This window comes from Canis lupus, chromosome 1 (assembly GCF_003254725.2).
Source record: "Canis lupus dingo isolate Sandy chromosome 1, ASM325472v2, whole genome shotgun sequence".
NCBI lineage: Eukaryota > Metazoa > Chordata > Mammalia > Carnivora > Canidae > Canis > Canis lupus.
This window is the reverse complement of record NC_064243.1, coordinates 85,210,726-85,228,989: the sequence shown is the minus strand read 5'-3', so window position 1 is coordinate 85,228,989 and position 18,264 is coordinate 85,210,726. Positions and strand designations below refer to the sequence as shown.

Sequence of the window (18,264 nt, the reverse complement as noted above, 5' to 3'; positions counted from 1 at the left end):
TACTGTCTTGGCAATTTTCAAATATGCAATATAGTATTACTAACTATAGTCTCCTTATTGTACTTTGCATCCCCATGACTTGTTTATTTTGTAATTGGAAAGCTATACATTTTTACTTCTTCCTCTCATTGTTTCCATCCTCTCCCTCCTGCCTCTGGTGACCACTAGTCTATTCTCTGTATCTATGAGCTAGTTTTTTCCTTTTTCTTTTTCTTTAAAATTCCATACATAAATGAGTTTATACATTCTTTGTCTTTCTCTGTCTGACTTATTTCATTTAGCGTAATGCCCAGGGCCCATCCATACTATTGCAAATGGCAAGATTTCCTTCCATTTTTATGGCTGAATAATATTGCATTTTATATATCTATATATCTATATAATATATACATATGCACATATATACATAACAGTACATATATACACACATATACATAATACCACATATGCACATATACATATGCACATATATACATATATATACATATGCATGTATATGTACACACTCCACATTTTCTTTATGCATTCATCCATCAACAGACATTTAGGTTTCTTCTATTTTTTTTTTTTTTTTTTTTTAGGTTTCTTCTAAATCTTGGCTACTGTAAATAATGCTGCAATGATATGGGGGTACAGATATCTTTTCAAGTTACTTTTTCATTTTCTTCAGAAAAATACCCAGGGGCACCTGGGTGGTTCAGTGGTTGAGCCTTCGGCTCAGTGTGTGATCCTGTTGTCTTTTGGTGTCTCTCATGAATAAATAAATAAACTCCTTTTTAAAAAAAGAAGAAAAATACCCACCCAGCCGTGGAATTACTGGACCATATGGTATTTTTATTTTTAATTTTTTTAAAAGATTTTATTTATTTATTCATGAGAGACACTCAGAGAGAGAGGCAGAGACACAGGCAGAGGGAGAAGCAGGCTCCATGCAGGGAGCCTGACGTGGGACTCGATTCCGGGTCTCCAGGATCACACCCTGGGCTGAAGGCAGACGCTTAACCACTGAACCACCCAGGGATCCCCTATTTTTTATTTTTTGAGCAATTTCCATACTGTTTTCCGTAGTGGCTGCACCAGTTTATATTGCCACCAACAGTGCATGAGGGTTCTTCAGGAAGCCCTCTTTAAAAGGCAAATCATTTAAGGTTTCCTAAGAAATGGACATCAAGACAATATTAGATTCAGGATAATTTGAGGGGAAAATATAGAAGGGGAGAGGAAGCATGAGTAGGTGGGGAAGGTCTCCAGTTAGCAATTCTGGCCAGACTCCTGTGAAGGAGAGAAGAGGGGAAGATTGAGTAGGAAGTCTTAGGCTGCAGTACAGTTTTGGAAAAAGTTTTGGCTAGGCCACTGGTGAGTCTCCAAGCGAAGTATATCCATTGGAGAAATCCCATATCACTGGTTCTAGTATTTCTCATCATTCTGGATCATGGCCTGGGGGCCACCGCAGAGGACATGGTCTCAGGATGAGCACATTTATGTTCCATTCTGGTTGATACAAAGTAGTAGTATCTGGAGGCTGTCTCCTGAAGGCTATCTGAGCAGCACACTTATATGGCTGCTATAGGGGTCTGTTGGCTCTGAAAATGTGACTTGGTTCTTCTACTTTAGATCAGAACTGTTGCTGCTGTGCTGCTCTTACTTAGTTTCAATAAGCTTCCAATACACCAACATAACCTCTTTGCCTCTGCCATTGTCTCAGCCTCATGTAACAGAGACTGAATTCCTAGATGATAAACAATCTCTTGGTGAGGGCAGACATATGACCCCGAGCCAGACTGCTAAGCCTCTTGGGGACAAAGCTAGGCCTGTAGATTACCACATCCACCCAGATATATTGCTCTTCCCTGAAATAGAAGTCCCATGATTGAAAGGGGTAAGGATTGTCTCCTTTGTATCCATAGTTAGACTCCTTAGAAAACTTTACTGAACATCATGGGGCTGTTCAAGATTGAGGCGCTGAGATTGGCAGCATCCAAAGGCTGTCCATCTCTGGGTCCCATATTTGCTCATTTCCTCAATCCAGTACAGGTCCTTCTGGTTTAATAGGCTCATTAAGTTTGATTAAAAGAAGAGGCATCTCAAATCTGCTCTCACTCATAGGCCTCTTAATCTGCTACTCCTGGACTTCTTCATATACATCTACAGCTCGTGGTAAAAGAGATCTCTGGGTCTGCTTTTAGCTTTCTTGGTATCCTTTTATTTTACAGACTTGGGAAACTGATCCCTCAAGGTCTTCATTTCTATCAGTGCTTTATTTCATTCAGCAACAACTTTCAGTTTTCAACATCTTCCTTAAGCTGCATCTGGCCAAACAAAGCCCACCTTCTCTTTTGCAGAAATTTGGGATGTCTAGGATCCTGATGTCATGGTTGCAGCATGAAAATAGCATCCCTTTTTTGGATGTGATCCCAGAACCAAGTCTTCTTTTAATTAATTTAGTGGACATTTATTGAGGATTTGCCAGATGCCAGGTAATGTGACAGATGCTAAGCAAAGGGAAGAAAAACCCAACAAGGTCTCTTCCCTCAGAAACTTAAAGTATAGTAGAGTAATCAAATAATCACAAAAATAAATGTAATTGTGACTGTGCCAAGTACTACAGAAGAAAGGTAAAGGCATTTAGATATATTAGAGATCCTGACCTGGTTTACAGCCTAAGAGAGGAAGGTAAAGGAGAGTGGAAATTTTTCTGAGAAAGTAACATTTGAATTGGGCTCTGAGAAGTCAATACCAGCTCCCAATTTGAGAGATGGGAGAGGCCTTCTAGAAAACAAGGACAGCGAATCAAAGGACCTGTTATGGGAGAAGGTTGCCTTATTCCAGGGACTGGCTGCAGGTTAGCGAAACTAGACGAAGGAGCATCGGAGTGGACGGCCTTACAGAGATAGAAAGGTATATCAAGACATCTGGGACCCTCTAGAATCTAGTTGGTGATAGTTTATTTTTTCTCAAAGTAGTTGAAAGTAATTCAAAAGAGTGGTGGATGAGTAGTGGCATTATCAAAATTGGAACTTAAAAGATCAACAGATTAGAGAGGAGAAAATTACATTTGAGGAGACCAAGGAAGAGTCTATCAATACGTAAGAGTACCATATATCAATAAATATCAGTAAGTGAGAGGTTAAGATTGTTTGAGAGAGCTCTATTTGCCTGGTAGGAATTTGCTGATATCTAAATATTAGCTGTCAACCTAATAGATTAAAGGTTGAGCCATTGAGTCAGATTAGAATTTCACAATCTATTAAATTGTCGCATAATATAAACAAATAGCACCAGATGATGAGTCTGATATGTCTACTATAACAATAGATTACTGAAAGTTGAAAATACTTGAAAACAACTCAGTAAAAACTTTACCCCATGTTCCAGCATCATGTATCTCCAATAAATAATACTTGCTTATAAATTGTACTTGAAATTATATTCATTGACTTTAATGTTTGAAATAAAATATATGCTACTTATATAGAAATGAAATTTTCTGAACTTCATTTTTTTTCAAGTAGTTTATTTTCTCTATATTTTTTTTCATTTGTTCAAAAACTCTTTTTAAAATAGATGAAGTAAGGGAAGGTAATTCCTAGAACAGGCTGTGTCCATATAACCACATACATTTCTCTTTCTATATGATTTTATGATGCCTCATTTTTCATTACTTCAAAGAATTAGTAGGCAGATTTAGAAGATCAGAAGTTAATTGAATAACAAAACCCTGTAATATAATGTTTTTAATCTTTACCTCGTGAAATAAAAGACCATTTTTCCCATTTGGGAAGAAACTATATGTAGAAGCTCATTTTATAGCACTGAGATTTTCTTATTTTATAAGAGTTTTAGGCAATTAGACAGTTGAAAAAATTAGGGAGTTTTGGCAGCTTTAGTGTCTGTCAGACACTTTCTTGGTGTTTTTATTCATTAAATTCCAACATAAGATTGTTATAATCATGTTACTGTCTTGAATGATTTACTCTCTTTTATTAAAATGGGTAGCAGAGTGAGGAAAAACAGAAAAAAAAAAAAGGTGGTTTAGATGATCATTTGAATGAGCTTAATCTCACAGAGGATCACTAATGACCACCAGAAGCAATTTTTCTGTTCATCCAGTCATTCTGCAAACATAAATTGAATGTGAGATGCTAGGAATACAAAGATAACTAATATATTTTCCCTGCCCAAGGGACCTTTTGGTTTAATTGGCTGTGCAAATGAACAATTGCCAAACAATGTGAGGATCTCAAGCTAAGAGATACATGGCCCAGGCACATGGAGGCATTAGGGAGGGAGGGTTCAGTGTTACACTTTACTAGAGTTTAGTTTCCTAGAGATCTGAGAGGACCTAGTAAGCAATAACTCTGTTTTCCATCTGAGTTGTGAATAATTTGTTTGAAAGGAGTGGCAGATGGACACCAGAACTTCACATTCTTTACTTCCGGCAGGCCAAATTGGAGCACTAATCTGAGACTCTGACAAATGGCCTTGCTAATATGGGATTCCACAATAGTCCATCTAACCTGGGAAAGCTTTTCCCTACAGGAAGGAAGTCATATTTGGGCTAGGCAAGTACAGCTAGTTCATTCCAAAAATATTAATTGGAGAAGTCACTATACTTACCCTGGGATAGAGTCAGTAGAGGGACAGTGGGGTCCTGGGGAGTGTTTCGTGTACTGGAGCTCTGTACCCCTGAAGGAAATGACCATTTCCCTGTAACAAGTGGTTCTGGTCTAGAGGTCAGTAGAGGCTTTACAGAGGTAGTTTGAACAGGTTTTAAAGGAAAAGTAGAAATAAACTAGGCTCTGAAATGGGGAAGATAGAGGGGAACAGCATCCCAAATAGTGGAACCCACATGCACAAAGGCATGGAGGCAGGAAATGGTCTCATGCACTCAATACCCATGAGTGATTGAGCAAAGCTGGTATTTAGGGAGAAAGTTGCATACTTACAGATCAGTGTGTCATACAAAAAAGGTATCTAATCAAGGAGGACAGTCTCGTTCACTATGCTAAGGAGTCAGACTTTATGGGCAGTGGGGAGCACAGAGTTTTGAAGTAGGATGGAAATGTGGTCAGTTACCCTTTAGAAGATTCTTTGTGAATCTTGTGAGTACTGAATGGGACTTAGTTGAACATAGAATAAGATGGAGGAAGAGAAGCCTGTGAATGGCAGTGGTGTACAGAGAAGAGATCAGTGTCACACATGATCATGAGGCAGAAACTACAGGACTAAGCTAGTAACTGCATGTGACTTAGGGGTGAAAATGGAAGGATAATGGAATATCCAGGTTTCTGACTGAAGTGACAGATGGGTTAGGAGATAGAAGGAAGAAGCAGGTTTGGGGGAACCTCTTGAGCAAAAGGGTTCTGTGGGATATCCAATCAAATAAGATGTGTATCAGGCACTGGGCCTCTATCTAGAATTCCCAGCATTAGTGCTAGTTGTGGACCACGGCACAAAGAAGACAAATGGAAATGCTCTTTACAGAAGTCAGTGTAGTTTAAAATGTAGAGTTGCATAATGAAAAGAACTCAGTCATGGGATTTAGACAGACCTGAGTCTGAGTCCTGCCACATAGTCCCTGTGAGATACTAGACAACCATTCTGAGCCTCTTAATTGTCATGTGTCAAATAATAGAATTAACGCCTAACTAGCAGGCTGGCATTAAAGATAAACGAGGTTGTGTGTGTAAAGCACTAGCACAATGCCTGGCACATGGTAGATGTTTAATAAACACTTCATTCCTTAAATGCCTATTCAGGATACCTGACTCAAATGCTCATTTCTTGGAGGGACAAGAAAAGGAGAGAGCCCTGACAGAGAGAGCACAGTATCCACAAGCCAGAAAGGGGTATGGGGCACCAACCATGGCAGCTCTCTAGAAAGAAGGCAGAAGAACAAGGGTGCTGATCTATGGATAGGCACGAAAAGCAACTGTCCTCTCACAGCTTCTTGAGGGCCAGAGCTCATGGACTTCCGTCCTGGAGACAGGTAGTTAATTCCATCTATTGGAAACTAGAAGTTCTGCTAAAGCTCAGCCCAGCTTCCTCTTTGTAATCTCCATGCTCCCTAGCTAAGAGGGTAGAGCGTCAGTTTTACATCTCCAGATCTGGGTTGTAGCAAAAGGAAAGGAAACTCAGAGGTGAGTGAAAAGCATGAGGCTGAAGCTTAATGAGTCTGGGCAGAGAGAAAGAAGGTGGCCAGAGCAGGATCTCAGCAGGTACACCGAGGTACCAGCCTGGCTGGTGTCCTTTGAAGTCAGTTGAGGTTTGCAATGGGTGTTGTTAGCCTTCTCACTCCTTGATTCTGTCCACTTTATCAGATATTAGGTGATGCCATGTTCTATCTTTCACTCATACTTGCAACTTTAACACTAAAGTATAAATGACTGGTACCCGTACAGAGAAAGGTAGGAACATACCCCATGCTGTGGCACCACTATCCCTTACATATGCTCAGTAGGCATAGTCAGAAATTATGTCTTCCTTTCCACCAGTTTTGACTTCAAGATTTTTTTTTTTTTTTTTTTTTGTACGAAATAGTGCTTTGGTGGTTACTACAAACTGAAAAGTGTTGTTAAGGACGCTGAAACTCATTTACCATCCCGGGGATGGAATGTTGTGTTTTGCAGTAACTATTTATTTGTAGTTATGATAAACACCAAAGGGATGGAGGTCTAATATAATTTCAGGTGACAAATACTTACGAAGATGATATTTTTCATAAGAACCTTTTAAGGGCCCTCTGCCATCCAGTATCTTACTCCATCTATGCGTAGTGCTTGGCAAATAGTAAATTCTCAATAAAAGTTAGTGAGATAAACAAATATATGAGTTGATTTCTAGCGACATCATCAAAACATTCTCTTTCTTGGGGAAATGTGTCGATGACTATGAGCTAGATGAGCTACAGCACTCAAACAGAAATTAGAATCTTAATAGACGATGCGCAAGGATGGAACTCAGAGCTGAATGGGAATGTTTCATGCTCATTTGAAACTTGGCTCTGACTGTGGCTTCTCTGTCACAGATTTTGGGGTGGGAGAGTGCTCCCACAGGGAAAGCCATGGACGCTGACATAGAAACTGAATAGAACTTTGGCTAGGCTGGGAATCATTGCTATTGCAGTCACTTCCAGATGTCTACTGTTGGAGTTTTAAGGGAGAGGCAAAGATGCGTGGAATGTGGGGGCCCCCTAGGGTAAAAGGGGGAGTGACTGTTTAAAGTCACCCTTCAATATGCTGCTATGATGGATTGGATAAAGCTTTTTAAAATTGAGTTCTTCAGTAGTGCCTCTTTCATTTACATGCTTAACTGTACATGTAGGAATAGGCAAACTAAAGAAATCTTTGTGAAATAATCAGGATTCAAAAACAAAACAAAGAAAAACAAAACAAAACAAAACTGAACCTTACCCCTTTGGGTTGCCGTCTAATATTTATGAAGTGCCAGCCATTGAATGTACATACACCAGATAAGCCAGCTGGCACTGTAGCTATTGTGCTAACCTAACAAGCTCACCAGACGCTTTTTATCCATCTGCGTTCTCCTTTCATGTTGTTTTGGAGTTGTCTTTTAATCCCAGTACCGCCATTATGAACTAGAAAATGATGTCAAGTTGTAATGTTGAAGTACATGGAGATGAGGCCCTTTGAAGTCTTCAGAAGGGGTGTTCAGGTCCTTCTCAAGAGGCCCTGGCATCACCATGGTTCAATCCAGGGGAGTATGTCAGAGAAGGCCCCGCTGGATTGGTAGGGTTTCTTGTTTCTTTGTTTTACTGGGAGGGTATGGCATTAGCATGATACAAAGGGTGGAAGGCAAAGCTTCAGGAGAAGTAGTAGAGCACAGCAGTTAAGAAGTATATGGATTTGAATCAGACAGACTCAGTTCAAGTTCAGACTGTCACTTGCTAGCTATGTGAGTGTACACAAGTTACTTAACCTCTTTAAAGATTGGTTTCTTCATCTGCAAAGTAGGAATAGGGCCATTGAGTCTTTGCTCAATGGGGGAGTCATGGTAGATACACCTCCTACTTTGTTCAACCAGGTTGTGAGCTAACCAGAAACAAGACAAAGCATTAGGCAGATGGAGGTCAACATATCACCTTTATTATTTATTGTTATAAATAATAACCATTATTTATTATTGTTAAAGCCAATATTAAAGAATGTGGCACCTTTCTATGGGCAAGTGAGCTTCACAGCCAGAACTTTCTACACAGCAGCCCAAGACCAGGACAGCGTTCCCTCCTCCAGGGGTAGGGCACAATGTGTGCTGTCTCAGGATGGGGAAGAGAGGTAGCTTGCACCATCCCCATTTTTTTCTCCATGCTCTATTATAGGATTAGTTTTTTCTCCCTGGGGACAGCATAAGGAAGTGGGGAGAAGCTGGGGTGTTACATTTATGAATCTACTCTTCATGGAAGACAATACTAAGAGTGGAAGAAAACTCATTGCTCCTAACAGGAGCAATTTCACAGGATCTGTGTAAGGATTCTGAAATGAGGGAACATGTTTAGCAAATGCTAGATGCTCAACAAAATTTATTGATTGATGTTGCTACAACCATTGTCACAAAGCATTGGGATAGAGGCATGGAAATGAGGTGAGCATTGTTTGCAGGGAAAAATGGAGGTGTTCAGAAAATGATATGTGTTGTACTTAGGGAGAAAAAATGAACACTTTAGGATATCTTTAAACCAGACAAGAGGAAAATGCTTGTACTTAACTACGCTCTGTTGTTGTTGCTCTGAGATGGGAAGGCCAGTCGGAAATCTCAGGACAGAGTAGAGGAGATTGGACTTAAAATGGCCGAGAGAAAGCAAAGCCCTTAACTGATAAATGTGAAACAAGATGTCATTGAACTGGGTGCAGGAGATTGTACCTATTATCACTCTCCTGGGATGATTTCTGGGTTTTGGGCAGGTGACCAATCCCTCTCTATGTGCTTTCTTTCTTCTTTTTAAAGATTTTGTTTATTTATTCATGAGAGACACACAGAGAGAGGCAGAGACACAGGCAGAGCTCTGGAGAAGCAGGCTCCCTACGGGGATCCTGATATGGGCCTCGATCCCAGGACCCCAGGATCATGACCTGAGCCAAAGGCAGACACTCAGCCACTGAGCCACCCAGGTGCCCCTCTATGTGGTTTCTTATTTGGGGCATGAGATCGGTCCACATGCTTTCTTTCCCCAGTCTGAGGTTTCTACTAGTTCTTTAGCCCCATATTTGGGTAGGATTGCTTTCTTCTTGAGCTGAAAATATGCAAAGCCAGGTGCAGTGCAGGGAAGCCCTTCAGTTTTTGCCTACATCCCTCTCATTCCATCCAGACCCTATTCAAAGCTCATGAGCTCTTCTGAGATTTTTCTGGATACTTTTTTCCCTGCTAATTCTTACACAGTATTAAAACATAAACTTGCTGCAAATTTCAAAAGCAATAATTACTCCAGATCTTTACTGGCCTCTGTTTTGAGCTAGGCATGATCTCTGTTTAAGGCAATTTTCTAAATTGCTTACCTTAAGTTTTCCTCTGGGAATTAGCATCCAGGGGATTTTTTTTCCTCTTCTTCTTCCACCCTGCCTCCCCACTTCTTCTGCTTTCTTTAGCTGTGGGCCTTAAAGTCTCCGGCTGTGTATAAATGATGCTAAAAGTAGCCAACTGGACTTTCTAAGATTCAAGGGTGACTCACTTGATCTCCAGAGGAGGCCTCACATTGGCAAGTTATTACTGTCTCATTTCATAAAACATAGTAATTTCAAGTTATTGCCAGAAAGACAAAATCAGAGGGAAGCTGGGGAAGTGGATATGTAGTAATACAGAAACATACTTCAAAACTGAACATGAAAAACAGTGAATTTGAGAAGAGAGAGATGAAGACCATGATAAAAGAAAGATCATCAGAATATGCCAATGTTCTGAGTGTAAAGAGGGTTACTCAGGTGCCTTTGGGGAGTTGGTGATTCTAATTATCTGGCATATAATTTTAAGGAAAGAGCATGTAATCACATGCATAAACATGCTTGCTGTGGGAGGATGCTCTAATAGTCTTGACATGTCCAAGGTTGTGCAGATTGGTTCCCATAATATCTCACCTGCTTTTCACCTTTGCGCTCTGTGAGCTGAGACAGGCCTCTATTGTTCCAGGGGAAGTAATCTGACTGTGGCTCGGGGGATGGGAAGTTGAAAACTGCCATATTTTGAGGAAGCACATTTCAGCCCTTCCCCAAATGTTAAGCAAGCTTTTAAAATTATAAATCTAATGACACCATGAAGTATGTTTTGATGTTTCCATCAATGGGCACTTCACGGTAATGTCTCCACAGTGGAGCAAGCCTGTATTTGGTTGAAAATTTGGCCAGTTCAGAAGTCCCCGAGTTTTGGATAAACCGAGAGGTTGCCCAATTAAAGTGGCAGCTGAAACATTTGCTCTACGAAGCAAAAATGATGGGACTCAACATTGAAGTGTGAAAATGAATGCCATTTTGTTGTTTCTCTTGAAAGTCAATCTTTTGAGTTACTCTTCCTAGCATCTGCTAAGTGGTTTTGTTGTTGGATTTTAGGGCTTGGCGCAATATTCCGTCCTCTTTTATGGCTATTACGACAATAAACGAACAATTGGATGGATGAATTTCAGGCTGCCACTCTCCTATTTTCTGGTGGGGATCATGTGCATTGGATACAGCTTTCTGGTGGTCCTTAAAGCGTAAGTCTCATTGGTCTCATGGGAACCAAGCAATGATTTCTGGAATTGAATGGAAGCATTCATTTACTGGACAATCATTTTTATTCTGTTTTATTCTGTTTTATATCTAGGGGGTACTGAGTCTGTAAGAGATAAAGTAGTTTTAATACTGACACTAATGTTAGACAATGACATTCCCCAAACAAAAGGGTTGAACACAAGCTCAGGCCTTTGGATCATCTCACAGGGTTGCACACCTACCCCGTGTGTAAGCAGATTTTGAAGATTCACCTTTTGAACTTCAAGGTATGAATCAGTGTTGCAAACAAGACAGGGAAACAAGCTGCTAGCCCCTCTCTTTGTGTGCAGAGAAGCTTGCAAGTTGTAGAATCAGCTCAATAGGCAGAGTCTGTTGTTCTCTGTCCATTAAAAAAAAAAAAAGAGAGAGAGAGAATCAGAATAATCACTCAACCAAAAAAAAAAAATCAGCTGTGTAAGACAGCAAATATGAATGGCCACCGATGAAACCACCATGATCAACTGCAGAATTATGGTCTGTCTGGGAGAAATTTACTAGAGCATGGAGAATTTCATTGGGGAACTAATGAAGCTGCAGTAGATTTCCCTGCCTTCCCTGCCTGAAGTGTACGTGTGACACCCTGTTTAAAGATGACAGAAACCTGCATCTGGGGCCATGAGAAATCTCTGTCATCCATTACCCAATTCTCTGAGCTAGTGTTGAAATCTTAAGAGACATCTATCAATGTCCTGATCTTTTTATTTGACCATGAACAAGGTTAGCTTGCCCTTTGCTCCATCATAGGAAAGGACTAAGAGTCCAGGTCACCCCGAACAGGAGCTCTTTGGACCAATCTGTGACACAGTTTGTGCCTTGTCTCTGCCAAACGTAGTGGTTCTACCAGAGAATACTGTCATACTTACTTTTCACCTTTCAGGACTTGAAAAAAGCCTTGACATAGACCCACATCCACAATAATCATCTACCTGTCCAAATGTAGCTAGAGATCCTAAATATGAGGTATCTTGTCTACCTAGTAAAAGTACGACCACATTCCAAAATCTATGCTATTTCTGGTCTTTAAACCATTCTGATTTGGCAAAACTAAAATCAAGGCTGCCAGTTATGTTGCAGAGGTCTTCTGAGGGTTGTTTCTATCTCAGTCCATCAGTCAAGCACTATGATTTCCAGAATCATAGTTCACATACTTATTTATTTATTTAATACTTATTTATTGAGCAATTACTGTGGGCTAACTGGGGTACTATTTAGTGTCTGAGCATTTAACAATGAACAAAATAAAATCCTTGCCCTCGTGATGCTCAGTTGATGAAACAGTCTGTAACTAAGTACGAAACAGTGGTTGTGGCCAATATAGAATTAATATATATATTTTCATAAAGATATATAATCCACATATTACATGTTATCTTTTGCAGCCAAATATTTGCTGCAGTTTATTATTTCTCAAGGATGTAATACATACTATTTAGTATAGCCCTTACTATAATTTTTTTGCTCTTGTATAGTGGGGTTATTCTGTGAGCTTCTAGAGAGTTGCTTTCTACCTTCCTTTCAACCCCCCTCCTCTTCCTGACTTTCATTTTAGCAGAGGCTACATTCCAGTGACCCTGTTGGCTGAGGATTTATGGAGGCACTTATTTGATTTATTAAAAACCTTCTCATGCATCCACAAAATGACCGAATAACCTCGGCTTGTTAACAGAGATGCAAACTTGGGGTCCAATGCAAGAGGTCGAGGCAAAGGCATGAATGCAACAATTGCTTTCTACAACTTCCCAACAAAGCAAATAATACTGAGGTTGCTTCTCATAGACACAGTGGTTCAAAACTATAGCCTCCTTGAAATAATCCATGGAACAAATCCAATGTCCATGGAACATTTAATAGATATCAGGGCTGCCTCTCAACAAAAATGTGGAATGGGCAGTTTGTCTTCGGGATCTTTCCTTACTCCTTTTAGCATTCCACTCTCCTTCATGTTGATTCTCACATGCTGGGTGTTCCCAATTTGTTTGCCCAGCTCATGCTCCCTTATCTGGGAGACTGTCTACAGTTACACAATTTGACCAGTGAAGCTCCATTCAAAACTTAAATCTGTCAAGCATCCATTTTTGCTTGAAATCATGCCCTTTGCTCAGTGACAGTGCAGAAATGGATGGTGGTGTATCAATCAAATAACCAATTTTCTCCCCTGGTTCAACCATTAGAAATCTTTGATTTCAACCCCTTCTAATCCACAAAAAGGCATTTTATGTGATTCAGCATATCTCATGAAGTCCTAACATGGGCACCAGAGTGAAATCAGATAGCCTAAACCCTTGGCCTACTCTGTGGTTAACTGCTGGGTAACTTCCAGTAAATCACTTCATAATGTTAACCCTTAGCTTCCCCATCTGTAAAAAGAGAATAATATTAACCACCTTGACCTTTTGCTCAGTTGTTGAGAAGGGGCAAATATAGTGATATACATAAACACCATTTCAAAGGGTAAAGGGATAGACTGATGTAAGGGAGAGTTATTTTGGGTTATTTTTCATAACCCATTAACCGTTTTAAAATATATAAACCTCTGTAAGGAGTAGAGCTAATAGCAGGAGACTTAGGCCACCGCAGAGATGCCTGCCAACCTATAATGTCAGTTTTATGTCATTGTGCTTCTTTCTTTTTTGGTTCCATATCACTATAATATTCAAAAAATCAAAATCTTATGGGATCATTTTATAATATGTGTCATAAGAAATTTTAATTTTGCTATTTATAGTGATAAGGAGAAAAGAAAGGAAGTGTAGTTAGTGGAATATGGATCTCTAACCACTGAAATAAACTGTTAAGTACTCCAAGCAAAAAGAAAGTATATATATATATACACAAAATATGTATTTATATATATTTATTATATTATTATATTTATTTATTATATTATTATATTTATTATATTATATATTATATTATATCATATTATATATTTTATATATATATATTCAAAATATGTATTTTTATAGGACCTGTTTAATTGTTAAACTCATCAATGCTTCATGGTTTTTTAATCTTGAAAGGCCTGGAAAATGAGCAGCTTAAAAAAATTAACACAAAACCAAAATTTAGAGGTAAACTTTTGCTTTAAGAATAAACTGTTTGAAAATACATGCTTTCAGGATATTGCTTCTCCAATCTACCTATAATTGCAATATTTTGCCACTTCCTTTCCTTTTCTTTTTGTGTGTGGGGGGAGGAGCTGGCTTAAACTCCATGTTTTTACAGAATGACCAAAAATATCGGTGACGATGGGGGTGGTGATGACAACACGTTCAACTTCAGCTGGAAGGTATTCACCAGCTGGGACTATCTGATTGGCAATCCAGAAACAGCAGACAATAAATTCAATTCCATCACCATGAACTTTAAGGTAAAAATATCAACTTCAGGAACTGTGCCTTTGGGTTTCTAAGAGTGAAATGGGAGCCATTCCATATGGTTCAGCTAGCGAAATATCCTGACAATTAAAGGAAAGATGAACTCATCATTTCTGCCTACCGGGATCCGGGCAGGGTTCTGATTGAGATTGGAAAATATCTGATGACCCATGACAGCACCATTTCTTCTCTAAATTTGGTAATAAAAATAATGCCACTGGCTTGAAACAGGAGACCATTAGTAATCAGACTCAGGTAGTCTAAATAATAGAACAATGCTTACTAATTATTTACAGGAATAACCTAGCTCAATATTTAAAATGACTCTTAAGTATTATTTTGTAGCTTCAAAAAAAAAAAAAAAAGAAAAGAAAAAAAAGCCATACCAGAAGAGAATTTAGAAAGAAGATTGTCCTAGTATTAGATCAATCAGAAGTTGTGAGAATACTCCTTCCTTCTCTCACTTGTTCTCACTTGCTGGTGACACCCTCCTGGCTTGTGGAGTTCCAGATATAGTGTACATTTTCATTCCTCATTCGATGTTTGCAAAAATATATTCTGAGTGGATGATACTTTTTTGTAGCTCAGATACATTTTTTTTTCTGTTTTGCTCGAGTACAGGAAGCTATCATAGAGGAAAGAGCAGCCCAAGTAGAAGAGAACGTGCACTTGATCAGATTCCTGAGGTTTCTTGCTAACTTCTTCGTGTTTCTAACACTTGGCGGGAGTGGATACCTCATCTTTTGGGCTGTGAAGCGATCCCAGGAATTTGCACAGCAAGACCCTGACACCCTTGGGTGGTGGGAAAAGAATGAAGTTCGTCTCTGCATGCTTTTTATGTGCTTAGAACCTGACTTTTGAAATTGTGTGGGTTATGCTTCTATGGCACAACATGAAATAAAACTACCTTCCCTACGCTGTCCTGTCGCACATTTTCCACTCTACTCTAGCCTTATTTCCAGATCTGTCTATTATCTGTTTTTCATTTTGTGGAACTCTAACTTTATGGAAAGTTAGGGTTGGAAGAGGTATTAGAACACATATATTCCAACCAGCATGTTTTACAGCTGTCGTTAATGAGCATTAGGAGAGAAGCTGATGTGTTCAGGTCACAGAATCATGGAGAAGAGTGAGTTGAAACCTCGGGATCTTGATTTCGAGGCCAATACTCCTTCCCTGACTCTATGTTTCTTTCTCTGGAGACTCTGCATCTATCACTGAAAGATCCAGTTGATGCCTGAATTCTTTGAAGCAGCAATGATAGAGTCCTTGGCTTCTATGTGTATCTCACTGGAGACATTCAGATTGCCTCCTCCACTTTCAGCAACTCTGGGACTCTCTCTGCTTCTCCCTAGCAGCCTTGCTGCACATTTTCCCCCTTCATCTCCCCTTGCCTTATTTCCTCTCCCACCAAGGGATATTCAAATGAAGAAGGCCTGCTCTTTGCCCAGAATTAAATCTGATTGTGATTTGTCTTCAAGATATGTGCCCATTTAGCAGCTCAGAGGAACGAGGTCAGATATTTAGAATGAGGAAATTTAGATATTTATAATAAGGAAATCATTATGTGTTGTTGCTAGGGCCTGTTCCCTTTCATAAAATGTTCTGGCATACATGTGGCATCATTTTCAACTAGGCATTTTCAAAGTATGTATAGATTTAGGCTGTGGGAAGTGTAGATTTCCCACACTGAAACTTCTGCAGAGCCTAGTAGACCAAAAAGATTAAGAAAATCCTTATAAGCATAGAATTTTCTAGAAGTATATTGGGCAAACTATAATATAACCTCTTTACAACAAAAGGCTCCAAACGGAAATGTTCTAGGTATTTCAGAAGTGGTAATACTGGAGATGAGAGACCATACATTTAAGAGATTATAACAGCACAGTCATTTTATGGAAACCTATATAAAGTCATTAGGTAGAGTGATTTCCTTTATTTAAAACAGAGGAGAACCTCAAAGCATTTATCAAGTTTGTTTTCAAAGTTTCTTCCTATAGTTGCGATAGTTGCTATTATAGACAAAATTATCCTGCCACTTTGGTCCGTGGTTCATAGCGATCATATTTTTGTGTGAGGGAGCCATAGTAAAGGGTAGGTAGTTGATCTTCATTAGGTAGAAGAATCATTTTATGTAAGAGTCTGTTTAATACCCATTTTAGGAGACTCTGAGTCCTAAAGGCCAACAAAGGTAATAATGGGGATTCATGAATAACTTTATACTTTTGATGAAACAAAATTTAAATTTACCTTATAAAAGATTGCACAGGATCTGCCAAGTTTTTACATTAGGCTGAAATTGTATCATGCTGATTTTATATTATGCCGGCTGATTTTCAGGCCATTTTGGTCATGTTCATATAATGTTCTTAGTAAAAATTGGAAAGACCATATTGACAATTATTTTCTCAATACATTCCAGTAGTTGTAATCATTCAAAACATGGAATCAAGAAATGACAATAGGAATGGCTTAGTGGTGACAGTTTGAACCAGATATTTAGGAAAGGCCCTTGCCAAGGCTACCCAAAATCTTTTTTAAGGAGGCTTTTTCACCATCACACAAATAGTACATGCGCTGGATTCTTTTCCCTGATTTAATTTAGCTTAATATTATAGATATAAAGATGTCAGGAGATAAAGACACATATTTGCTACTTTTTGTATTTTTTCTCTCCGCTCTCCCTCAACACATTGACATAAAACAGTTCTTCATTCCTGGAACTTTCCTACCTTGGCCTTGATAATCATCCTTTGTCTACTTTTGTTTCTCTGAATGTCCTGTTTTCTTTGATAAACCCATTGTTTTGTTTTTCGTTTCTTGTTTTTTTTTTCCCCCTTAATTGGGTGTATTCCCCAGAATTAGGCCTGAGCCCATCTCGGGGCACTCATTTACTCCAACTGATTGAACCAGCCCATATGCTGGTAATTGTCAAATTTGTATTTCCAGTTTGGACCTCATTCTTCAAGCAGATAATTTTCCCTTTCCTTTGGAAATCTTGTTGCAAAGTGTATCACCATGTCGGAATCAGTTCCTATGTACAATAGTATGTGTTCTTTGAATAGAAAGTGATAGAAATTACCTCCCTTATTATACTAGGAAATAAATTGTTATTACTGACACATATAGAAGTTCATATACAAGCACACCTTGGGAATGGGAGTTGAATATTTTCTTTTGTTGTTTTATTAAAATCAAATTTTAAAAGTATGTGAGATACTCTTCTTTAGTCTTACAAAAGATCAAGGAAACCTAGCTGCAATCTTGCAAAATTCTGGAAGAAAGCAATTATTTTTCAGATACCATTAACTTAGTTAATACCTTGTATCTCCTTGTAGATGAACATGGTCATGTCCCTCCTGGGGATGTTCTGTCCAACACTTTTTGATTTATTTGCTGAATTGGAAGACTACCATCCCCTCATCGCTCTGAAATGGTTACTGGGACGCATTTTTGCTCTGCTTTTGGGCAACTTATATGTATTTATTCTTGCCTTGATGGATGAGATTAACAACAAGGTAAGTATTATATCTGGATTGTTCTTGGCATCCATGTGTTACATTCCCAGTCTCCAGGTTGCTAGAAATGCCTTTGAAATCTGTGATGTCTCCATCTTTGTTTCCATCACTTTGCATTCTAGATTGAAGAGGAAAAACTGGTAAAGGCCAATATTACCCTCTGGGAAGCCAACATGATCAAGGCCTATAATGCATCACTTACTGGAAATACCACAGGACCACCTTTTTTTGTGCATCCTGCAGATGTGCCTCGAGGACCCTGCTGGGAAACAATGGTGGGACAGGTAATATCACAGACAGAAGTGTACGGCAATTAATGGATTCAAAAAGAGTAGAATCAATGATTTCTTCCATACATGTGGCCTATTTTTTTTTATTGCTTAATAAAAAAAAACCCTAAGATTTATTGAAGATTTACCAGGTGCTGGTTGTGAATTTCATATATATTATCTCATGTGGTCCTCATTCCATCTATTGAGGTAAGTACTACTTTTACACCTTTTTTACAATTGTGTTTAAAGAGAGGATATTTTTAAATGGTGTGAGGAGAGCTTTACCTTCTATTTGTGTTATAATAAAGCACCTAGATTTAGATACAGGCTCCAGTGAATA

The 18,264-nt window shown here is 38.9% G+C and overlaps 1 protein-coding gene across 1 annotated transcript in view; it reads left to right on the top strand.

Annotated features, from left to right (window-relative positions):
• Positions 1–18,264, top strand: part of TMC1 (transmembrane channel like 1) — a 118,493-nt gene that overhangs the window by 63,586 nt on the left and 36,643 nt on the right. Inside the window, exons 9-13 of the mRNA XM_049106013.1 lie at positions 10,557–10,699; positions 13,983–14,127; positions 14,756–14,950; positions 17,473–17,652; positions 17,775–17,936. Of these exons, the coding sequence (XP_048961970.1) occupies positions 10,557–10,699; positions 13,983–14,127; positions 14,756–14,950; positions 17,473–17,652; positions 17,775–17,936 (825 nt within the window). The remainder of the gene's footprint in view (positions 1–10,556; positions 10,700–13,982; positions 14,128–14,755; positions 14,951–17,472; positions 17,653–17,774; positions 17,937–18,264) is intronic.